The 25,418-nt window shown below is 39.9% G+C and overlaps 2 protein-coding genes and 1 non-coding gene across 6 annotated transcripts in view; 2 read left to right on the top strand and 1 right to left on the bottom strand.

Annotated features, from left to right (window-relative positions):
• Prkdc (protein kinase, DNA-activated, catalytic subunit) overlaps window positions 1–5,487 on the bottom strand; it is a 164,080-nt gene extending 158,593 nt beyond the window's left edge. For 2 of the 4 annotated variants that reach the window (XM_040294077.2, XM_040294078.2), the window contains exons 1-5: window positions 5,224–5,487; window positions 3,669–3,745; window positions 3,483–3,575; window positions 1,239–1,313; window positions 416–524 (exon numbers count right to left, since the gene is read on the bottom strand). In XM_040294077.2, coding sequence (XP_040150011.2) covers window positions 416–524; window positions 1,239–1,313; window positions 3,483–3,575; window positions 3,669–3,745; window positions 5,224–5,452 — 583 coding nt within the window. In that variant the 5' untranslated portion in view covers window positions 5,453–5,487. The remainder of the gene's footprint in view (window positions 1–415; window positions 525–1,238; window positions 1,314–3,482; window positions 3,576–3,668; window positions 3,746–5,223) is intronic. The other 2 variants (XM_040294074.2, XM_005332325.5) reach the window with 2 other exon arrangements.
• Window positions 5,488–6,061: 574 nt separating this feature from the next.
• Window positions 6,062–24,054, top strand: Mcm4 (minichromosome maintenance complex component 4). Its single transcript, XM_013361529.4, has 16 exons — window positions 6,062–6,367; window positions 6,708–6,860; window positions 7,223–7,386; window positions 7,477–7,578; window positions 7,949–8,044; window positions 8,578–8,673; window positions 9,684–9,822; window positions 11,850–12,070; window positions 14,081–14,201; window positions 16,652–16,911; window positions 17,522–17,887; window positions 18,368–18,495; window positions 19,167–19,374; window positions 20,450–20,678; window positions 21,612–21,745; window positions 23,140–24,054. The coding sequence occupies exons 1-16, from the start codon at window positions 6,298–6,300 to the stop codon at window positions 23,230–23,232; spliced, it is 2,580 nt and encodes an 859-aa protein (XP_013216983.2). The 5' UTR covers window positions 6,062–6,297; the 3' UTR covers window positions 23,233–24,054.
• On the top strand, window positions 21,169–21,302 carry LOC120883808 (small nucleolar RNA SNORA71). Its single transcript, XR_005726000.2, has one exon. It is a non-coding gene; the product is annotated as a small nucleolar RNA SNORA71 (small nucleolar RNA).
• Window positions 24,055–25,418: the final 1,364 nt, after the last annotated feature.

Below are 25,418 nucleotides of genomic sequence, written 5' to 3'. Positions count from 1 at the left end.
CTGAGTTTTCTGTTTAAAGAAATTATTTTATAAAGATTAACGTTTTTATGAAGGGAAATCTTCACATATTGTTTCCATTCTGGTTTGTTTTCAGCAAAAAGGATTCATCTGTAAAATAAAATGCATTGGCAGTACTAATACTAAGTGTTACACGAATGGTTAGTTAATTTTAGTTTGTTAGAATATTTGAAAATAGGGCTGGGGATGTGGCTCAAGCGATAGCGCGCTCGCCTGACATGCCTGTGGCCCGGGTTGGATCCTCAGCACCACATACCAACAAAGATGTTGTGTCCCCCGAGAACTAAAAAATAAATATTAAAAAAAAAATTCTCTCTCTCTCTCTCTCTCTCTTCTCTCTCACTCTCTTTTAAAAAAAAAAAAAGAATATTTGAAAATAACATTAAATGCATCTCACCTGTGTCTGGTACTTTTGCTTTCGATGCAAGCTCTCCATAGAATTTATTAAATAACTCTCCAATTTTAAATTCATCCATGAGTCTAGAGCTTCTCAAAGTCTGAAGTAACTAAAAAAACACAGTTAGCATTTTTTAAAGAGGAAGATAGAGAAAAGATTTCCTCTACCTCAGTATGTCTGCACATAGCAAGGCCTCAGAATCCTGTGTCTCTAGGGACTTTATGCTAGGCCTCTCAGGACTCATGTCTACCCAGATGACTGGGGAAGGTGGGCTTGAGGTGGATGTAGCAAAGCAGAAGGGTGGTCTAAACCTAATGTTACTTTCCAAAGAAACCAATAACATTACTAGAATCACTCCCTCAGATGCACTTAGTTCCACAGACCAAACAGGCCCAGTGAAATTCTAAAACAGGGGTACAAAATCAGACAGAAGTGCACGTGAAAGTGAGCCCAAAGGACCACTAAAACACGACCTTCCCGTCCTGTTAAAGCTTCAGGAAAAACTCGTGAGAGATAAGGGGATCTTGACAATTCTCAATAGTATTAGGTTTCACCAAAGGTAATAAATGAAAAAACAAACAATTTCTTTGTTATTTTAATTTTTCATTACTTTCACAACCCAAAATTCTTCTTTTACTACGTAGGAGAGTCTAAGAACAAAATACCAAGGTATTATCAGGTGATGGCTGTGAAGTGTGCATCTTATCCACTCAAGATGGGATTCAACCCTATCCTCCCCAAAAGCTCAAAACTCCCAACTTTATGTCTTATAAGTTATTATGTTTAACAAAAAAAAATTGTACTTAAACACAAAAAAAATTACCTTAATGAGAAGATCTAGGGCTGGAATTTTACATTTAGCAGCTCTATCCTTTGTATAAACACTGGTACAAATACTCTGGATTTTAAAAGGAAACATACCAAATCAATAAGATTTTAATGAGTGCTAAAACTATATCCCTGAGGAGTGATATAAGATAACAAAATGTATGACATAATAAAACTTAGTATTTTGACTTTTGAAAGTATAACATCAAAGTACATAATGTTTTGATTAAAAATGACTGAAAATATTGATGCAATATGCTGTGGTGATATCAATAACAATTTAAAAGCACAAAGTCAATAGATACCTCAGTAGGACTTTACAATATCAGGTCATTCCTTCTCACATAAGTCCCATAGGATTTGTTATCCAATGTCAAGAAAGAGAGCATAAAAAGGTGACTAAGAGGGGCTGGGGATGTGGCTCAAGCGGTAGCGCGCTTGCCTGCATGCGTGCGGCCCAGGTTCGATTCTCAGCACCACATACAAACAAAGATGTTGTGTCCACCAATAACTAAAAAAATAAATATTAAAATTCTCTCTCTCTCCCTCTCTCACTCTCTCTTTAAAAAAAAAAAAGTGACTAAGAAAAAGTTGAAAGAATGTCTGGGACTCTAGAGGAAAAATCAGTGTGATGAAAACAACAGGTGCTCTGGCATTAGGTGAGCTGGCTGCAAAAGATGGGCAAGTTTCTTAACTTTAAGTCTCGTTGGTTAAACTAGAGAGATTAATACCTCAGGCTGGGAGGTGTAGATCAGCCGCAGAGCATATGCTTAACATGTATGAGACCCTTGGTTCAACCCCAGCACACATATACATTTAAAAAATAAAAAATCCAATGAAGACAGACTAGAAATCCAAAGGGAATTTTAAAAGCACAAAAACAAAATCTACTTTAAAAAGACCAATAATTGGTAAAATGAATATTTTATGTTTTAGCCAATTTTAATTCTCAAAATATAGCTGCCATTCAGTATCTGTGGGTGATACTCAAATCCCTTTCATAAAATGGCATATTTTTTCATATAATCCCGGTATATCCTCCCACATACTTTGAGTCATTACTAGACTACTAACACAATGTGAATGCTGTCAATAATTGTTATATTGTACTAATCAGGGAATAACCACAAGAAAGTCTGTTCGTATTCAGTTCAGATTTTTTTTTTTTTTTAATCATCAGGTAGTGATTTTTTTTAATCAGCAGGTATCTATGGCTGTGGAACTCACACATACTTAGAGACTTAGAGTCAATCATACTTTCTAATTCTTCAATTCTTTTTTGTATTGTTTTGTTTTTGCTTTTAATTTTTATTTGTTCTTTTTGGATATATATGACAGTAGAGTGTATTTTGACATACTATACATACACTGGGGTCTAACCTCCCGTTCTTATGGTTGTACATGATGTGGAGTTACACTAGTCATGTGTTCACACATGAGCATAAGAAAATGATGTCCAATTCAGCTACTGTCTATGTTTCTTCAATTCTTAACACACTAAATCTAAAAGCAAATTCCAAAGGGCCAACAAAAATAATTTACCTTGAAATGAGATAATTGTTGAAAGTATAAGAAAGAATGAGAAAGAGTGACCTAATTTATGATTGCTAGTTCCATAATAAATTATAAGGAAACCTGGCAAAGGCATGTTTGAGAAGAATGAGAGGCATGAAAGAGCCAAACTTTTCAGATGAAACTCTCGTAGAAAACACATGAACTGGGCTGGGGCTCTATTGTTTCCATTTTGGAAGTGTTTGCCTAACATGTGTGAGGCACTGGGTTTGATTCTCAGCATCACGTAAACAAATTAAATAAACAAAATAAAGTTATCGTGTCCATCTACAACTAAAAAAAAATTTTTTAAATAAAAAAGAAAACATGAACTACAGGAAGTATGGATTCTACCCAGCAAGAGGACTCTTTTTGGAATTATCCATTAAAGTATTCTGGAATTTTCCCAGTTTTAAAAATCCAAATTATCCCAGGTGCAAAGAATGATCAAGATCAGTACCAAAAAAAAAAAAAAAAAAAAAAAAAATTATCAAAGTAGTATTTCAAGGGTCTTAGCTTATTAATTCTAAAACAATGAAAAGCCCACTACATTTCAACTTGATTAATCAAGCAAAATTAAGTATACTCCCCAATAAGAAAGGCATAAACAAAATAAAAATCTAGATTCCTTACATCATATGTTAAAATAGATATTGACATGTACTAAGGTATGTTTCTTCCTCCTTACCTTAATATCAAAAGCATAAGGCATAATCTTCTGACCAATTTTTTCTAAGAAAACATATAAAAATTTTAGGGCTTCTTCTCTACAATCACGAAACTATAATAAAAGAAATAAATATTGTAAATATGGTTAAGAATTAGAGTCACTTCAACAAAAACAGAAAAAGCAAAATTAAAATTTTTCACTTACTTCATCAATGTTAAGTGATTTCCGAACAAATACAAGCAAACCAAAATCTCTGGAAAAAACTAAGGAAGTCTGTAATGCTGGACAAACAAACAAACAATAAGTTAAGAGTTGCCAAGCATTTCATAAATCACCCTAAAAAGGCTGCAAGGTTTCCAAGGAGGACTTTTAAATATGAAAACACTAACCTAAGGCTGCTATATTATAACAAAGAAAGGAGAAAATTCTAAATGATGTTCCATAGGGATGCAGTAGGGGAACAAACACTCCTCCAAGATGTCCATACCCTAATCTGTGGTGTCACATCTCTGAATATTAACTTTACACGGTAAAGGAAATCAGACTGCAGATAAAATGAAGGCTGCTGTTCAGCTGACTTGCACGAAGATGAAAAGACAGGAAAACACAAGAGATATCAAACCTCTCCTGAGAAGTAGCTGACAAACGGTTGCTGGTTTTGAAGATGGACAAAGAGGCTACAATCCAAGGACACTGGGCCCCTTCTAGAAGCAAAGAACATCAGCAAAGAAACAGGGACCTTATTCTACAACCTGAATAAGAAAAGGATTCTCACCAAAAGCCTTCAGAAAGGAAATTAGCCTTGATACCTTGGCTCTTTCTAACTTAATGAGACTACATCAGGCTTCTCACTATGTAAGATTAACAAATGAATGTCACTTTAAGTCACTAAGAATGTGGTATTTGCTATACTTCTCTAAAATCTCTCAAGTGAAAGGACATATATTGCATATTCACAGTAAACTAGAAATCACTTTAAACATGAGTTACTAAACAAACATGAATTCTAACTTTGAAAACCTGACTATAAAAAGCAATTACGTAAAGTCATTAGTTTTTTGATATTTCCCCATTACTAATATATCTTTAACAATACACAGACACAACATAGTATCTTGTTTAAAGAGTGGTTTAGATTTTTACACTGTACTCAGTACTGACCTCTTAGAAAGATCTCATCTAGCTCTTACTAGGGCACACCATGCAGATGAGGTCTACATACTTGTGTTTTAAAATAGGAATACAATTTTGGCCAAAGTACGTTGTTACACTGTATGCATGTACAAATAGGTAACTAGGAATTCACCATAATCTACAATTATAACGCATCAATTTAAAATGGGGGAAAAAGAAAACAGGAATACATAAGTTTTCATGCAACGGCATATTTAAATTGAAAAATGCTGAAAATAAGCACTTTTTTACTGCAAAGGAAAAATATCATTCTCGTCCAAGCATTGACAAAAGTTTTTTTTTTAATGACTTTTCAATTATATTTCTGCAAGTCTTCGTAAAAGCGGGACAGTAAATATGAGAGTTTGGAAAGGTACTGGTGGGTTTAGGTGAGACGAGGCAAAGGGAAATATTTTCTCTTGTCCTCTCCACCCACTAGCTGTAGCAATGATTGACAAATTTAGAGTCATTTTCACCAACTTAGGTTTTAAAATACTTTTCTTCTGGTGCTAGGGGGAAACGATATAGGGCAAACCGCTTTTCATACACATTCACAGAAGTGAGGGAGACTTCGCAGTAGTGTTACCTAAACCCAGGGGAGAGAAGCTGGGCTGTCTAGCTCCAACACTACTCGGAAAGCCGTGTTCGGAACTGTACGCACCCACGACCGAAGGGCTGGTACTCAGGACGCACTCTTGCCCCAGGCCGCGGATCAGCTGATAACTGGCCGACGCAGCATTGCAGCGGTCAGCAGTGGATAAGGACTCCTGCAGCCGAAGCAGGTATCCCTGCAAAACTGCTCCGGAATCCGCCATGACGAGGACGCTAACGCTGCGCAGGCGCGCACTTTGCCGGGGCCCCGGCTGCCGCGCGGCGGCGCAGGAGCAGGACTCCAGACTAGGGGCGGGGCAACAGAGGCGGGGTCCTTCCACGAGACACTCTCTCGGGAGGGTCCTCCGGGTAGAAACTTCTCGTTTAGACCTAAATTAGCGCGCCGGCAGATTATGAATGCATAACATATAATACACTTAGCAGGTATACATCCAAATTTACGGAAAAACAGGAACTCAACGGTTTGACCAGAGTAAAAACACAATCTAGGGTCCTTAGTCAAAAGTTTTTCCTCGATTTAAAAAAAAAAATAAGAAATGCGTTTGAAATGTCTCTAGAAATTTTCTTAAAAAACTATGGGATTAAAAAGCTCTTAACATTATAGTGGAGAACACCCCTCCGAAACTTGGCTTTGTAGGACGTCCCAGATTTCCCGCGAAAATGCGGTCCGGCAGCAGGTCAAACCATCTGCACTGCGGGTAGGGCCAAGCGGGTCCTAAGTCAGCTTTCGGCTGGGGCGCCCAAAAAGGCCGTTCAGTCCTCCCCCTATAGTTGCGCAGTGGCGCCTTCCAGAGGAGGAACCATTTGGGAGCGCTTCTGTGATTGGTGAGGCCGCCGAGGGCGGCGTCGATCGTGCTGCCGGCGGGAACGCTTGGCCCTGCTCGTGCTGTCGAGAAGAGCAACTCTCCAGGTAGAACTTGACCTCTTAGGTGTGTGCCGGCGGCAGCCCTTCCCTGGTAATCGCGGGACTACAGGGAGGACTCCGCTCAGATCCCGGTGGGGGCGTCTCGACGCGAGCCTGTCCTTGTCGTGCAGTTATCCTGGCACCATGTCGTCTCCAGCATCTACCCCGAGCCGCCGCAGCAGCCGGCGCGGACGGGCCACCCCCGCGCATACGGGTAAGTTTCGCGTTCCCACCCCCCCCCCCCACACACACACACACAACTCGGGCACTAGTCCATACGGATTCCCATCGGCCCCCACGCCTTCCGCCCTGCGACTTCCCTTTGGCGGGAGAGCCCTGCGCCGCGGGCCCTGCCGCATCGATGCGAAGATGCCGACGGTGGGGGGCGCTCAACTCGACTTTAGCGGGTTGGGTTCTTCGTTTCTATTGGTTAAGCATGTCCGTTCCCACTTGCCATCATTTGTGTTAAAGTAATGAATCTAATCCTATCAAGAGGCAAATCCTGGAAGACCAAACATGAAAGTTGAGAGCCGTGTTTGTTGTTTTCCATGAAGAGGCCAGGTCATCTCCCTCTCAGAGACGTAGAGGCGAGGATTCCACCTCCACCGGTGAGCTGCAGCCCATGCCCACCTCGCCCGGAGCAGACCTGCAGAGCCCTGCAGCGCAGGATGCATTGTTTTCCAGTCCTCCTCAGATGCATTCTTCAAGTGAGTTTCTGAAGATCTAGGTTATACTGGGATTGATAGTACAAAGGGTCAGGTTGGTTATTTGGTGGCAGTAGTTCTTAATGCCTAAGCATTCCCTCTGTGCATAAGCTAATTTGTTCTTCATTAAAAGAGCTGGAGAACGAAGAAGAGCTGGTACATGTTAGGGCTTAGTGAGCAAAGAAAGCAGCTATTCTTTTGCCTTTTTAAGTTAGAACCTTTAGTGGTCCTCAAAACTTCAACCACCAAACGTATCAATAGATACTCAGTTCGTGTTGTTTTGAAGGCAGAGCAGACATGCTCATAGTTTCAGGTTTGTTGTACTACTAGAATTCTGTTGTAAACTTCTGCGTTTATCTTGGTAGCTATTCCTCTGGACTTTGATGTTAGCTCACCACTGACCTATGGCACTCCTAGCTCTCGGGTGGAAGGAACCCCAAGGAGTGGGGTTAGGGGTACACCTGTGAGGCAGAGACCTGACCTGGGCTCTGCACGGAAGGGTCTTCAGGTGGATCTGCAATCTGATGGGGTGAGTACACAACAGTCTCCTGATAGCACTGTCTTGGGAACAAAAATGGATAATTCCATTGGTATGGCTCTGTAATACTTTTCTTTGTAGGCAGCAGCAGAGGATGTAGTGGCAAGTGAGCAGTCACTGGGCCAAAAACTTGTCATCTGGGGAACAGATGTAAATGTGGCAACATGCAAGGAAAATTTTCAGGTGAGTTGTATGTGTTAAAATACAGACTTAAGGGGCTAGGGCTGTGTAGCTCAGTGGCAGAGCACTTGCCTAGCACATGTTAGGCACTGGGTTCAATCCTTAGCACTGCATTAAAAAAAAAGTCATTCTGTCCACATACAACTACAAAAAAATTGTAAAGATAAATAAAATACATACTTAAGGGCTCTAAAAAGATTTTATAATTTAAATGGAACTAACCATAAAGCATAGGGGAAGATTATAAGTTGATGCATTTCAAAAAATACTTGTTTTATCTTCTCAAAGTGAAATACACATTACTTTTTGTATTCTGAATAGTTGCATATTTCCTGTTGCATTAAGCTTAAATATTTTTCCTCTTCACATCAAGAGATTTCTTCAGCGGTTTATTGACCCTATGGCTAAAGAAGAAGAAAATGTTGGCATAGATATTACTGAGCCTCTGTATATGCAACGACTTGGAGAGGTAATCAAATTTTCTTTGTTAAAGAGTTGTGCATTGGGCTGAGGATGTGGCTCATGCAGTAGCGTGCTCGCCTGGCATGCACGGGGCACGGGGTTTGATCCTCAACACTACATAAAAATAAAACATATTGTGTCCACCTAAAGCTATGTAATTTTTTTTTTTTTTTTTTAAGGTTGTGCATTCTGGGGCTGGGGTTGTGACTCAGCAATAGGGTGATCGCCTAGCACGTGTGAGACCCTGGGTTCGATACTCAGCACCATATAAAAATAAGTTAATTTTTTAAAAAAACGTATTGTGTCCAACTGCGATTAAAAAAAAAAAAGTATTTTAAAAAATTTTTTTAAAAAAAAGTGTGCATTATACCTCGTATGGTGGTGCACACCTGTAATCCCAGCAACTTGAGAGACTGAGGCAAGAGGATCAAAAGTTCAAGGGCAGCCTCAGCAACTTACCAAGGCCCTAAGCAACTTAGAAGTTATACATTATATAATAATAAAATTAGCAAAGTATAACTTATTTGTTTTATCTTACAGATTAATGTTATTGGAGAGCCATTTTTAAATGTAAACTCTGAACACATAAAATCATTTGACAAGAATTTGTACAGACAGCTCATCTCCTACCCACAGGTAAGAATTTGGCTTTGACCTTGATGAAATACTGTAAATATCTAGAGGGATGTTTTTAGATAGCAAGATTTCCATAACAAAAAGATCCCTCCAAAACATATATGTTTTTTTTTTTAAAAACACATTCTTTCAAAGTCATTGTTTTTACATTTTAATGTTTTTCCAATTGGCATGTGTGTTACTATCATAGTTCTCATAGTTGAGTGTCAGGGTTGAATTGGTTATTTTTCTAACAAAATAATCATGAATCTTAAATAGTTTCTTGGCTTCATGAAACAAATTATCTTAAATTGAAATATTTTGTAAATGTGTTATATACTTTCTGCCATTTTTAATGGACTATATTAGCCATAATGTGTTGCTTCTAGCCTGTAATGAACATCAGCTTTATGGACAGGTGTAAGCTTTGGAGGTGTGTAAGCTTTGGAGGTACATAGGCTTGGATTTGGAATCACGCCTTTGTTGCTTACTGGCTGTATAACCTTGGTCAAGTTCCTTGGCCTCCCAAAAGTTGATTCTCCATCTATAGTTGGAGAATCGTGTTAAATTGGAGTAAAATAGGGCTGGAGATATAGCTCAGTTGGGGTAGAATGCTTGCCTCACATGCACAAGGCCATGGGTTCAATCCCCAGCACCACAAAAAAAAAAAAAAAAAAAATTGAGTAAAATAAGTACAATTTAATCTATGTGGTATCATTACATTATGGAAGACACATAAGACAGACATGAAAATATGAGCGCAAATCTTTCCCTTACAAATCAAAAGCATAACACATGCCAGCAAGTTGAGAAGGCACTTTCATTTAACCCAAATGAGAATATGCCAGAAGTAAGATAGTTCAGTATACCTAAGGTTTGAAAGTATCATGTGTATAAATCTGTAGGGTAATGGGGTTATGTCGTGTTTTTCTGCTTTTATACTTTCCTGCCATGAAGTATTTTGTATCTTAGATTTAACTCCAAGATAGGAATGGAAACATAGTTTGGAATCTTTATATTGGTTTTTACAGGAAGTTATCCCTACTTTTGACATGGCTGTCAATGAGATCTTCTTTGATCGTTACCCTGACTCCATCTTAGAACATCAGATTCAAGTAAGACCATTTAATGCATTGAAGACAAAGAACATGAGAAACCTAAATCCAGAAGGTAATGTATTTGATAGCAAGAAAACGAACAAAGTGGTAGCGTACGCCTATAATCTCAGGAGGTTGAGACACCAGGATTGCAAGTTCAAAGCCAGCCTCAGCTAAAGGCAGGTGCTAAGCGATTCAGATCATGTCTCTAAATAAAATACAAACTAGGGCTGGAAATATGGCTCAGTGGGTGAGTGCCCCTGAATTCCATCCCCAGTACCTCCCACACCCAAGGAAGAAAAAAAAAGTGGTTGTAATGAATTATAAATTGACCAAATAATGCAGATTCATATACTTAATGTGAACCCCAATTATGTCTTTTTCTAACTTAACTGTAATATTTGTTATAAAAGATGTGGCTACTAGCAATTCTCTACTTTAATGCAAACCTAATAAAATACAATAAACCTACAGTTATTAGGTAGATGTTTTTTTAGCTACTGTAGAAAATAAATACAGAACATGGTCCCCACCCTTAAGCTTAAGAAAGAAATCTACTTTGGCAAGTAAATAAAAGATGGGGCAGAATAACAGAAGAGTAGTGTAGGAAATTACGTGGTCAAGGAGGAGGAGCAGAATGCCCAGTTTTCTGGGGGATATGTTAATGGTAAATGATAAATTGGATTGTTAGGTTTGGAAAGCAAACATGAAGAAATTTTTTCTAGACAATTGTCAGAAGAAACACAGAAACAAAAAAGCAGACAGAGCTTTGTGTGGATACTAAATGATATGGGTTGCCAAAGCAGGGGATTTGGGAGGCAATGGTTGCGTGTGACTGTGAAGCCTAGATACTAGAAACCTTTCTGCATCAACTTGAGAAAGAATTTAGATTTTATTACAGCATAAATAGGGAAACATTTGATGCTTTTTGACAAAAAAAAAATGCCATTCTTGAAGTATACAATGAGTGGTTCTGTTTTGCAAGGTGTATTGCAGTTCAGTGAGTAGATTTTGAAAGTAGCTCACCCATGTGAGGCAAGTGTTCTATTACTGAGCCATAGCCCCACAAGATACTCTGATGCCCCTTAATTGAGCTACTGTGTCCATCTACAACTAAAAAAAAAAAGGTTATCCTGTGCTGAGGACACGAAAAAATTCAGTAAGAGAATATGATATAGCAATGAACTCAATTTCAGTAAGAGAATATGATATAGCAATGAACTCGAAGTCTCTTGTAGCTTTACTAAAGAGTTGTGTTTTGTTTCTTGTTTTTATCTCTTACAAAATTGTCTCCTGACATTTTTATGAGGGGACAATCTGGTGGGAAGTCAGGTATTATAACCCATGCTTATCAATTTTCAAAGACAAAGAAAGATGAGCAGTGAGGAAACAAGGATGATTTGTTCATTAGTACAGGAAAGACTGGATCAAACAAATATTAAAGACTTTGACTCCCCAGTAAGTGCTGTCACGATGGGACAGTCTTCAAGACCAGCAATGACTGACCACAGCCACATTTTGTTTACTGCCCAGAGGAGTGAAACTCATGTGAACCACCAGTGGGAGTGGGGTTGAATGACCAACAGAGGGATTAAATTGGTCTATTGGAAAGATTCAAACAGGAAGCTTGAGCAAGGGTTAAAAATGAAACTGTAAAAGAGGCTCTCTTGTGTTGACAATGATGGTTGCCTCAGGTGTCTCCCAAAGTTGTACATACTCAGTCCAGGTCATCTGACTATAGAGCACACACTTTTCATACGAGACCATAGGACGTCAGGAGGCATCTTGAGTGAGATCAGAGACCATGGGACAAAATACGCAAAAGCATCACGTTTCTAATCCATCAAGGATAATGGAGGGGATGGAATGTCTACTAGACAGAGGAAGAAGGAGATAAGAGTGGACTAAGGTTGAGAGGAAAGTAAACTAGACACAGGGAGGGCATCCTAGGCTAGTCTTAAAGGTACCTAGCCTGCTCTGACCCCATCTGTCCCCAGCACCTTTGCACATCAGTAAGATTCTGCTGCTTGATGGCAGGTCCAGGCCTGGCTGGGCCATGGGCAGTGGCTGACTGACAAACCAGCCTCTCTCCACTTATAGACATTGATCAGCTCATCACCATCAGTGGCATGGTCATCAGGACATCCCAGCTGATCCCTGAGATGCAGGAGGCCTTCTTCCAGTGCCAAGTATGTGCCCACACGACCCGGGTGGAAATGGACCGTGGCCGCATTGCCGAGCCCTCTGCTTGTGGGCACTGCCACACTACACACAGCATGGCTCTCATCCACAACCGCTCCCTTTTCTCCGACAAGCAGATGGTAGGTGGCCATTCTACCCCGAGGATGGGGTTCCCATACACACATTTCCACCTCTGTTCTGCTTCAAGTTTATCATGAGATACTTTCGTGGAACCACTTAAGGTTATATGATGTTTTAGTTTAGATACAAATTTATAAAACATTTGAGATTGGATTTATTTGGTTAAATTCCATCATTTTACATTGGTAACTAATGTATGGAGAAATGTTCTGAAGTTTTACTCACAGATTTTATTGTTTAGGAAATTTGAGCCCTCTTTCATCATGAATATTCTGAGATGGAGATGGACTCAGTACAGGCTTCAGGTTCTCTCTGCCTAACCCTTTCCTTGCATGGAGAGGATAACTAAGCTAGTTGGGTGGCAGGCTTTCTTAACTCTGCCTCAGAATTTGTCTAGGCTTACATAAAGTTGATAAAATAATGGGGGGAGATGGCAAAGCATTTTGGTAAGTTCACCAGGAAAGAGTACTTAAAAAGTGAAGGGAAAAAATTAAAAATGATGACAAGATTACACATATGAAAGAAAACATGATACTTGTATTTATGAGTCTGGGTTATTTTGCTTGAAAGGGTGGTTTCATTCTTTGTGACTGGATGATGTTCCATTGTTTGTGTGTGTGTATGTGTGTGTGTGTGTGTGTTTTCTTTGTCCGTTTATCCATTGATAGGCATCTAGGCTATTTCATGGCTTGGCTGTTGTGAATGGTGCCACAAAAAAACATGGGTATGATGGTAAAGGAAAAAAGCCAGGAATGATGTGGCACATCTATAATACCAGGAACTCTATAGACGGAGGTAGAAAAATTACAAGCAAAGTCAGCTTCAGCAATTTAGCTGAATTTAGCTAGGCAAACGCTCTAACCCAGTCCAATTGGCACTGCTTGTAAATAAAAAGAGCTGGGAATATAGCTTAGTAGAACAGTGCCCTGGGTTCAATGTCCAGTATTCATTTCATATAGAAATAAATGGAGGAAAAGCAGTCATTCACTATGGTATGGAAGTTGTGCAAAAACAAGGACTTTGGGGCTGGGGCTTAGCGGTAACACACTTGCCTGGCATGTGTGAGGCACTGGGTTCAATTCTCAGCACTACATATAAATACATAAAATAAACATCTATCAACAATTTTTTAAAAAGGACTTATGAAGTTTTCTTTGTTCAAATAGTTTAATTCAGAGTGTTGAACAGGACTGAGAGCTAGAGATACCAAGGGAGAGTCCCTGCTACCATGTACTTGTAGGATGGTATTCTTAGAATCCTTCAAAGATTCCCAGTAACTTAGAATAAAACCCCAACATCCTCAGATAGCACTCAGGTCCTGGTTTTACCTCAGCATCACCATTCCCACCACCTAACCTATAGCCTTGCCCTGTTTTGTTTCTGCTCATTGCAATTGGTACTGTGAGATCTCTTGCATGTTCACTTGTCTGTGTATTGTCTGTCCCCTTCACTTCATGAAGAAGGAACTTCTTACTGTGAGTCCCCAGTACCTACAATAGGATCCAGAATGGGGCAAGTGCTCAGTAGGTGCCTATTTTATAACTGGACATAGACAGGGACATGGGCAAGTCCCTGGGGATGTGCAGAAGTGCCTAAATGGTGAGCCTTAAAAGCATGTACTTCTGCACCCAGGAAATACGTCACTAACTTTTTGTGTGTGTGCTGTACTGCTCAATTGCACCCTTAGCCCCTACTAGAAGGAATAATTAGAAATAGCGAACATTTATGCAAGGAGATACGGAATGCACTACAACCTTACAGTGGCAAGTAAGCAGATTTTTTTGTTGTTGTAGATGGATACAGTACCTTTATTTTATTTATTTTTATGTGGTGCTGAGTATTGAACCCAGTACCTCACACGTGCTAGGCAAATGCTCTAACCCAGTCCAAATAAAAAGAAGATGCCAGGTATCAAATTTGTCTAAGCAATACAAAGACACAGCTGGGTTTTTGTCTCCACGGTGCTTTTTTGTTTCCCAAGCTTATTCTGTTCACTGCTTACCCTTCAGATCAAACTTCAAGAGTCCCCTGAAGACATGCCTGCTGGGCAGACACCTCATACTGTTGTCCTTTTTGCTCACAATGATCTCGTGGACAAGGTTCAGCCTGGGGACAGAGTGAATGTCACAGGTAAGATGTAGTTTTCTACCAGTATGACAGAATGTCTGTCCTACTTTTCATGCCACTTTCAGTGGTGGGTAATGCAGATCTTCAAGGGTGTGGGGGTATCTCCCGCTTTACTCACCTCACCATAGTACCATAGTCCAGCACTGAAATCCTGTAGTTCTTCCCGTACTCAAATTTCGGGACATATGGTTCTTGTGGTCACTTGCACCTTGTATCAGTCTCCCAATACTATATGTGTGTCTCAAATTGCTAGTATTGGTCCGGCACAGTGGCACATACCTATACCCCCTGTGGCTCCAGAGGCTGAGGCAGGAAGATCATGACTTCAAAGCCAGCCTCAGCAAAAGCAAGGTGCTAAGCAACTCAGTGAGACCCTGTCTCTAAATAAAATACAGAAAGGACTGGGGATGTGGTTCAGTGGTCCCCCTGAGTTCAATCCACTGTATCCAAAAAAAAAAAAAAAATTGCTAGTGTTGGCATCACAAGAGAACACCTGCTGCTAAGTAGGATATTGATAGGATTTGAACTGCACCAGCAACACAGAGAAATCACACTAATTCAAGCTGTAAGTAATTTCCTACTTATTTCCCAAATGTACAGTTTTTTAATGTCTTTTACAGGACAGGTCCGTGCTCCTTTTTTTGGTTCTAGGGATTGAACTTAGGGGTGCTTAACCACTGAGAAACATGCCCAGCCCTTTTTTTGTATTTTTATTTAGAGACAGGGTCTCATTAAGTTGCTTAGGGCCTCACTAAGTTACTGAGGCTGACTTTGAACTCATGATCCTCCAGACAGCCTCTCAAGCTACATTAGAATTACAGGCATGCACCACTGTGCCTGGCCAGAGTGCTTTTTATTTTCATGCTGAGAGACTGACACAAAGGCGAGTAGGTAGATACAACTCGGTGCCGCTGTAAATTATGGTTCCAGGCTCCAGATCCTGTCTCCTCCTACCAAGAGCACACTTTCCTTAGTACCAAATGAGCAGCAGTATTTCATACATTTTGGAGGCATGTAGGTACTTGGTCTCTCAAGATTGTCTAGCACATTGTTTTTCATGTGGGGAATGAGTCCAGGGACACTGGCTCTGGGCCTGAGGCCCACAGTTTCTCTGTTCTCTCAATAAGTTAAGATTTCTCATCCTGTTTCTTCCTTGGCTTAAAAGCTAAGCAGTGATCACTAACAACCTTAGGTTATAAAAATATGTGTAATAGGTGAAAATTCAAAAGCATGTGTAGTCACTACAGAAAGAGATATAATCCCAATTCTGCCATCCAACTTCTCTGAACCTTTGATAAAGGGTTTAATCCAATATGTGGATCAATGTGATGATACATGTGAAAGAATTAGGGTAATCACAACAAATGTCTATAGGAAGATAACCAAGCCAATTCAAATGTCATCAGCATAATAACCCTCACCCATCTTGGTGTGAACAACCATCTAGTGTGTATTTTAAGAATATTATGTTTAAACTACTTTTTATATTTAAATGAGAATTGCATTGGCCTGTTAAGTACATAAAGGACAATTGTTATAAGAAAGACAAATATCAGACTTTATCCTCAAAAAGTAGCCAGAAATGGAATCAACTTGGAGCTTAAGGCTTGTAGTTTGAAATCCAAAGAAGGTAAGCATCAGACATATCGCTCTGGGAAACATTCCTTTTTTGAGAAAGTGGGTACATAATTGGTGCACTTGATGTGTTATTGTTTTGTAATTTCTCAATTATATTCTTTATTTTTGGGGATTTTTGTTTTTTGCAGTGCTGCAGCTGGAACCTTGCACAGGCGAGGCAAATGCTTTAGTCCTGGTCTACATTCCCAGCCCTCGAATTGTATTCTCAGGAAAATACTCAGAAACACCTTTGATTACTAACCAAAAATAGTCCTTTTTCTTTCACCTTTGACCCAGTAGTCTGTCTTATTCATGAAACTTACTTTCTAGTTTGAGCTTTTAGAATTTTCTTTCTTTCCAAGTTTTTGGTATGGGATTTCAGCATATGTTCCTGTCAAAATTGTTAGCAGGTCTTGAGCACTGAGCCTATGGAAATACAAGTACTATATATTGAACATAATCATGAGCCAGGCCTTGTGCTGGAAGCAGTGTAATGTCATTTCATCCCCAGAATGATTTTATGCCATGCAGTTATATCTAGATAAATACCCAAGGTCATAGCTATTGGGAAAACAGATGAATATGATTTTAGGTCCACCATCCTCAGAAACCTATGTTCTTCCCAGCGTGGCCTTTTCCTGTTGCCATTACCTGACTTGATCAAAAAAGGACAGGAGCTTAATAGTATACGCCCAAGTCCTCAGCCCAGGAGGCCCACTGAGGTTATGTCTTAGGAGCTCAGCATGGAGCATCTCACCTTGGCCATTGCTACCTACTTAGCCCTTCAGAAGAACAAGCCTGAGGGTAAAAGTGTGTCTCCTGGTTGTAATTTTCAGGCATCTATCGAGCAGTACCTATTCGAGTTAATCCAAGAGTGAGTAATGTGAAGTCTGTCTACAAAACCCACATTGATGTCATCCATTATCGGAAGACGGATGCAAAGCGCTTGCATGGTCTTGATGAAGAAGCAGAACAGAAACTTTTTTCAGAGAAACGTGTGGAATTGCTTAAGGAACTTTCTAGGAAACCAGACATTTATGAGAGACTTGCTTCAGCCTTGGCTCCCAGCATTTATGAACACGAAGATATAAAAAAGGTAACAGGGCTGGGATTGTGGCTCAGGGGTAGAGCAGGAGAGCCTAGCATGGGTGGGACCTGGGTTCGATCCTCAGCACCACCTAAAAATAAATAAATATTAAAAAGGTAACAAAGGATTTATAACTCAGAGTTGGAATCTACAGTTCTTTGAGATCCAGTATAAACACTCATCTTCCATGTTACTGCCATCCTCTTGAGGATAATAGTTACTGCTTGATAGAGCAGGGTGTTGGTGTGTTGCCTTGATCATTGGTTGGGAATCATAGAATTATTGTCTGTTTACTCATCTATGCACTGAACTCATTCATGTTTCTAAACATATTTGGCCACATGGGGTCAGAATAGAGATTTATGTGAGTAGTGTTCTGGCATGATTTAAATTTTTCAGAAAGTGGGTAAATAATTGATGCACTTGATCTGTTATTGTTTTGTAATATTAGTGATAGTTTAAAGTAATCAAAGCACTTTCATGTGCTTTTTTTGTTAACACCTTCAATTAAGAATAGATAGGTACCTCTAAAATTTAAGCTAAATCTGTTATTATGCAGTAAGTGAACATTCATCATTATGTGTTATTTGTTTGGGGTTTTTTTGTTTTTGATTTTTAGGGAATCTTGCTTCAGCTATTTGGTGGAACAAGGAAGGATTTTAGTCACACAGGAAGGGGCAAATTTCGTGCTGAGATCAATATTCTGCTGTGTGGTGACCCTGGTACCAGCAAGTCCCAATTGCTACAGTATGTGTATAACTTGGTCCCCAGAGGCCAGTACACATCTGGGAAGGGCTCCAGTGCAGTTGGCCTCACTGCATATGTGATGAAGGACCCTGAGACCAGGCAGCTGGTCCTGCAGACAGGTGCCCTTGTCTTGAGTGACAATGGCATCTGCTGTATTGATGAGTTTGATAAGATGAGTGAAAATACAAGATCAGTGCTGCATGAAGTCATGGAGCAGCAGACTCTCTCCATTGCCAAGGTAAGCCATGGTCTCACTGTGTACTTGGACACATGTAAATGTATGGGTCCCTTGAATCAAAGCATCTGTAGAGCTATTCAGCACTGCCCTGGTTCTAACTTGAGGGAACTGATATTTTTCATACCAGCTATCAGCTAAATCTATGAGTGTCTTCTACAGAGTAACCTCTTTAATCATTTTTGCTGTACTACCCACTAATGTGTTATTCATAGCACCAACATTTGTTTTTAAGTTCTTGCAAGGGTTGGGGGCGTTTTTTTGTTTTCCTGAGAAAAAAATGTGACTGAGGCACACATTCATCTAAAATGAGGCATGAAGAATGGGACATTTCCACATGTAACTATGGAAGTCAATAAAGGTGATAAGGCCCTTGGGTAGCAGAAATTTAGAGTGAAGTTTAGCAGGATTCTGAGCAGAGACTACTCTTTCCTGCTGCCAGCATCGGGGTGAGGCTTCTAACTGTACAGTTTTTTCTTATAGGCTGGGATCATCTGTCAGCTCAATGCACGCACTTCTATCCTGGCAGCTGCAAACCCCATTGAATCTCAATGGAATCCTAAAAAAACAACCATTGAGAACATCCAGCTACCCCATACGTTATTGTCAAGGTATTGAAACTTTTTTTGGGGGGGAAGTAAGGGTGTACTGGGGATTAAACTTAGGGGCACTTAACTACTGAGCCACATCCCAGCCCCATTTTGTATTTTATTTAGAGACAGGGTCTCACTGAGTTGCTTTAGCACCTTCCTTTTTTGCTGAGGCTAGCAATCCTCCTGTCTCAGACTCCCAAGCCGCTGGGATTACAGGTGTGCACCACCTCACCCAGTTTAGAAAGGGTTTTAAAGAGTGAGATTTATTAAAGCTATCATATGAGCCATACTTTTTCTTAGTCTTACTCTCCAAATGTGGATATATATGGATTTTAGATCTTAATTACCTTTTCTAACCAAATAGTGTTTTGTTTTGTTTTCCTGTGTCTGAAAACAATCAAAGGTATTTTCCTTTGAATCTTTAGATCTTCAGAATTGTAGTAACATTTTCCTAAGGGAAGTCTTACTTCAATGACTTAGCCATTACCTGGACAGACCTAAGGATGAAACTGCATAGGTTTAACCCACGGGCTCTTTCAGGGATAGAAAGCTGTTTTTTCCTGTGATGGCCCTCACTGGGTGCTTGTTCACTACACAGTCTGCAGTGGCTCAAGTAACCATTAAATTCTGTTTGTAGATATGTTTTCTCCCATACAGAAAGACAGTGTTTATTTCCTACTGTTCCTCAGGTTTGATCTGATCTTCCTCATGCTGGACCCTCAGGATGAGGCATATGACAGGCGTCTGGCTCACCACCTGGTTGCATTGTACTACCAGAGCGAGGAGCAAGCAGAGGAGGAATTCTTGGACATGGCAGTGCTAAAGGACTACATTGCGTATGCTCACAGCACTATCATGCCCCGGCTGAGTGAGGAGGCTAGCCAGGCTCTCATTGAGGTAACCTGATAGAGTATTTGTAAGCCCAGTGAATTTATGATCAGAAGACCTATGTTCAGATACGGGCAATGCCACTTAATAACTTTAGACAAGTAATCTAGTTTCTTTAAACTCCATTCTCTTGTCTGAATGATTAAAATGAGTGTTAAAGAGGTATGTTACCTTCACTTTTCAGTATCCTTGTATAAGGACACAGTACACTGACACATCCAAAGTTATTCAGGTATTCTAATATCAAGGTTCTTGGTACCTTGATGGGCTTTCCATCCTCGCTGAGCTACAAAAATGCTAAGTGAACGTTACAATTTTCCCTCTGAATCAAATTCTTGAGGTTTATGTCATATATGAAATTAATACAACTTAATCTTTGTAATATTATCCCACTGATCCTTTCTGTGCCTTATCACACAGATCCTTGCTAGGTATACATCAAAATCAGTATTCAAGAGCTTTTGTCAGATTCCTCATCTGCTCTAATCATACCTACTTCTCACCCCATGAGCCATGTCCCCTTCTCTGCCACATAATGCAATTCTCTGTTCTTCAAAGGTACATCAGATATTACCTTCTTCAAGAAATCTTTCCCAGTTGGAATATTTGGGGTTTTTTGTTGTTGTGTTGTTTTTGTTTTTTGTGGTACCGAGGATTGAACCCCAGAGCACCTAACCACTAAGCCAAATCCCCTCAGCCCTTTTTTTTATATTTTATTTAGAGACAGGGTCTCACTCAGTTGCTTAGAGTCTCGCTAAATTGCTAAAGCTGCTTTTGAACTTCTGCCTCAGCCTTCTGAGCCACTGGGATTACCTGCCTGGCCTCAGTCAGAATATTTCTCACCATCGCTGCAAGGTGTTGTTATGGTCTTCCTCCAGAACTCCCATGTTCTATGTGTCAGTCTCCACCACTTGATGAGCTCCAAGGCTAGAAACTAGATTTGACTTGTGATTTCCCTCTATTACCTGTACAAGACAGTCAAGCAGGATTTCAGTTTATTTAATGGCCCCCTAACTTCAAAATTCAGCCACAAAATTTTCTTATGAGCAAGGGGTTTTGCTTTTGTTTTTTCTGCTTTCACTAGGCTTACGTAGACATGAGGAAGATTGGTAGTAGCCGAGGCATGGTTTCTGCATACCCTCGACAGCTGGAGTCATTGATTCGCTTAGCAGAAGCCCATGCTAAAGTACGATTTTCAAGCAAAGTTGAAGCAATTGATGTAGAAGAGGCAAAACGTCTCCACCGGGAAGCTCTAAAACAATCTGCAACTGACCCCCGGACTGGCATTGTGGACATATCTATTCTTACTACAGGTTTGTTACTTGCTTTGAACAAAAAATACTTGGAAATTATTTAAATATAAGTGGTTGTCATTCTAGGTGTAAGCAACTATTAAATGATTGAAGCAGATGTTCTCTCAACCATTTTGGGATTAGAGCCCCTTTGAGACTGATCAAAGTTGCTGCCACCACCTCCCATCTTCTGATAAAACTAAGACAAAAAAATTTTGTCTACAATTTTAAGGGAAGTCTATCTCCTTTGCTGTTTCTGCCTATGATAACCCATTTAAAAGAAGCAGAGCCAGGCATAGTTGCACATACCTGTAGTCCCAACTACCAAGGAGGCTGAGACAGGATGATCACTTAAGCCCAGGAGTTGGAGCCAATCTGGGCAGCATGACCTAGTTTTTTAAAAAAGCAGTTCATCTCTCAATTTATGGCTGTATTTACTATACAGATTACATAGACTGTCTTTCAGTATAAAGTAGCATCTACTGGCATATACAAAGTTTAAAAGAACAGCCCCTGTATTCGAAAGTGATCATGGGCTACCTGTGCCCTGGTCATTGATAGTGCAGGGAGAGGAATTGCTGAAAGCATTTCCCCGTGTTTGGAGGATCTGCTTTTGTCCCTTTCGAATTCTGGAGCTTTTGTACATATATTGTGTCTCACTCTCTTTCTTACCTCCTGATACCTGGTGCTGAGGCCCCTGCAGTGCACCTTCTAGCATGGTGTGGGCACTGGGGACTTTCAGAAAGGGAGTCAAAGTAGGGCTCTGCCCTGGGGGACTTTGTTCATAGGCTGATTTTGCAATCACAATAGAGATCATTTCTCATCTTTATGTTTTTGAATTGTAGGCCACAGTCTCCTTACCCTTCTTGGTGATGCTACTAAAGGAATGTTTATAGGAATTTGAAACATTTTAATTCCTAATTGCAGAAATATTATTTTTCTTTTTTAAATTAGGAATGAGTGCCACTTCTCGTAAACGGAAAGAAGAATTAGCTGAAGCATTGAAAAAACTTATTTTATCAAAGGGCAAAACCCCAGCTCTAAAATATCAGCAACTTTTCGAAGATATTCGAGGACAATCTGACATAGTAAGTTTTAATATGTATTTTTTGTTTAGTAGAGTTTTCCTCTTAATATTGCTTTTAGAGTTTCCCCCCTTCTTTATTTATTAAGTAATAAATGTAGATAAGAATGAAGAGGTAAGATGATCCATAAACCCATAATCAAGATATAATCAAAATTAAAGTTCTGTTATATCTACTGGGCATAGTGGCACACACCCGTAATCCCAGCAGCTCAGGAGGCTGAGACAAGAGAATCATGAGTTCAAAGCCAACCTCAGCAACTTAGTGAGGTCCTGACCAACTTGGTGAGACCCTGTCTCAAAATAAAAAATAAATGGGCTTGGGATATGGCTCAGTGGTTAAGCACCCATGGGTTCAATCCCCAGTACCAAAAAACAAAAAAGTTTGTTATGCCCTTTCATAGTATTTTTATGTGTATAAATTTGCTTTAAGGATGAAATATTTGGGTGCCTTTTGCAAATAATTAAAGTTGAATTGTAAGTCAGGTGCGGTGTTATTCAGCAACAAGGGAGGTTGGGCAGAAGAATTGAGCTTGAGGCCAGTTTCAGCAACCTAGTGAGGCACTAAGTAACTTTTAAAGATCCTATCTCAAAAAATAAAAAGGTTGAGGATGTAACTCAGTGGTAATGTATTCAAGGGTTCAATCTCCAGGACCAATAAAAGGAGGGAAAGGTTGAATTCTTCAGTAAAAAGAACTACATGGACTGGGCGGCACACACCTGTAATCCTAGAGACTGAGGCAGAAGGATTGGAAGTTCAAAGCCAGCTTAAGCAATTTATCAAGGCCCTAAGCAACTTAAAACCTGTCTCAAAATTTAAAAATGAAAAGGGCTGGGGAAGTGCCTCAGTTGTTAAGCACCCTGGGGTTTGATTCCTGTTACAAAAAAAAATGAAAGAACTACCTGGGTCAAATGTAGTCCTGGCTATTTTTGTTTATTTGGGTTTTTTGGTGTTTTTTGGGGGGGGGTTGTGTGTGTGTGTGTGTGTGTGTGTGTGTGTTGTAGATTGACACGCAATATTTTTATGTATTTGTATGTGTGTTGAGGATCGAACCCAGTGCCTCACATAGGCAAAGCAAGCACTTTACCACTGAGCTATAGCCCCAGCCCTCCCTGTCTTCTTTTTGATGTTTTTGTTTTACTTTGTTTTTATAAACACGCCTTTGCTTATTGCCCCTGGCTATATTGGCACCAGGAAGGTAGAACTGGGTAGTGACAGCAAAGACAGAAGGGATCCCAAACCTAGCCCTTTAAGGAAATGTTTGCTGTCCCTGATACAGAACATAAGAAATATGTGCTACCACCAAAGAGAGAAATAAATAGAAAAATTAATATGTCTCCGAAGGTTGATGGGATTTGGGATGTGATTTTTTTTTATTTTTCTCCTCTTTCCCAAAGGCGATTACCAAAGATATGTTTGAAGAAGCGCTGCGTGCCTTGGCTGATGATGACTTCTTGACAGTGACTGGGAAAACTGTTCGCTTGCTCTAATGCTCCCTGAGCTGTGCTCTTGCTTGCTCCTACCTAGTTGGACCTATTTGTATGCATGTGCAACCTGTAGACCAGTCACCTGTCCCTATTGCCATCAGTATAAATAGATTCTGAGAGGCATTATTTGGCTACATAAAATATTCTAAACTGGGTTCAATTTTGTTAGTGTATATTTTCATTCTTTTAACTTTTTTTTTTTTTTTTCCTGCTGAGGATTGAACCCAGGGCCTTGTACTTGCAAGACAAGCACTCTACCAACTGATCTATACCCTCACCCCCACATTCTTTTAACATTTTAAGTAAAAATAATATGGCAATTTATAAATGTAGAGACTATGTGCCATTTCATTAGCAGTGGGGCTTTTCATCTGTACATAGAGAACAACATGTCATCCTTTGAAGGTGGCAATTTGAATTGTGGGTTTTGTGTGAAAACTAATGGTGGACATTTGTGGGCCTGAGGATTTTTTTTCCTGTGCTGGGGATTGAACCTAGGGCCACATGTCCTAGTGCTCTACCCCTAGGCCACAGTACCTTGAAGGATTTTGTAATAAGAGATTCTTGGAGACAGAGCTTATTATTCAGTGTGAAGTGATGAAGGGCTAGAGCCTTCTTTTTTAATAGCACTCAAGTGTGATACTTTTTAGAGACTTTTCTTCATGGCTACTGTTTTATCAGGAATGTGTGGTTGCAAATGATCAGATTCCAGGTTGACTTTGGCTTTATCCTAGTATTTTTCTAAATAAATGATAGAAGAAATAATACTGGCATTATTAATGAATAATTAATATTGTTAAATATTAAAATATTAATAAATAATAATCTTGCATTATTTTTCATTAAGAAAAAGAAGCCTTGCTAAACACTACATTCATGGGAATGCATAATGGTAAGTGCTTTATATATCATAAAAAAAAAGATACAATGAATTTTATTTTATTCAAATTTTAATTAGCCCTAGCAATCAGTATTCTCAAAATTATAGCCTCAAATCTGTAACTATTTTTATGTGATGCTGAGCATCTAACCCAGTGCCTCACCCACACTAGGTGAGCACTCTTACCACTGAGCCACAACCCCAACCCTAAGCCTCAAACCTCACTGTAAAAACTACTACTGCCAGGCGGTGATACACGCCTGTAAACCCAGTGGCTCAGGAGGCTGAGGCAGCAGGATCATGAGTTCAAAGCCAGCCTCAGCAAAAGCAAGGTGATAAGCAACTCAGTAAGACCCTGTCTCTAAATAAAATACAAAATAGGGCTACTAGTATAATAAATGATCCCTGAAACTATGTGAGGCCTTTTTTTAATAACTTGGAGAGGGTGGTACTGGGGATTGAACTCAGGAATAGTCTACCACTCACTACATCCCCAGCCCTATTTTGTAGAGAGGTTCTCCGTGGCTTGCTTTTACTGAGGTTGACTTTGAACTCATGAGATCCTCTGCCTCAGCCTCCCGAGCAGCTGGGATTATAGACTTGCACCACTGCGCCTGGCTTTGGAGTGACATTTTGAAGGAGGCAATTGTTATGTTGGGTTGTCACCAAGGGGCATGGATAACTGCCCACCTATTGATTAGTGTTTTCCTCTATGCGCACCTATGTAGGAGGTGCTTCCATATGTCACACAGCTTCTCTACAGAATCAGACCTTTCACAGAGGAGCAAGGAGTCCCAAAGCAGCAGATGAAGCTGGGATGAACGCAGCTTAATCTTCTGACTTTAGGACTGAACTTGACATACCATGGGTGGATCTAGCTCATGTTTTAACTCTACCCCATGCTTCTTGGACACACAGCTTAGGCTTCCAAGATACTGCAGAGAAGGTTACCTGTGCCTGTCACATGGTAGGTATTCTAAAAATGCGCCAGTAGGTGGAGGAGTTGGAATCGGTCCACTGTTCTCATAACCACATGTGCTTCAGGCTGAAAATGTACTATTCACAGCTCCATTTAATGAAAAATACCTGGTTTTTGAACCATCTTTTCATTTATGATTGTCAAACTGAACAGCACATACCATTATCAGGGAAGTTACACATAGGCTTTTGTGGACCAAGCCACCTAAAGGTGATAGGAAAACATGTCCCATGGCCATGGGAAGAAGTAGCTTTTGACATTTCCCCTAAACTGCATCCTGATTGATTTTTTTCATTTGAAATTCTGCCTACAACTGCCTGTGAAAGGAAA

The sequence above is a fragment of the Ictidomys tridecemlineatus genome, chromosome 7 (genome assembly GCF_052094955.1).
Source record: "Ictidomys tridecemlineatus isolate mIctTri1 chromosome 7, mIctTri1.hap1, whole genome shotgun sequence".
Lineage (NCBI taxonomy): Eukaryota > Metazoa > Chordata > Mammalia > Rodentia > Sciuridae > Ictidomys > Ictidomys tridecemlineatus.
The sequence above is the reverse complement of the archived record's forward strand: the minus strand, read 5'-3'. Positions and strand labels throughout refer to the sequence as shown.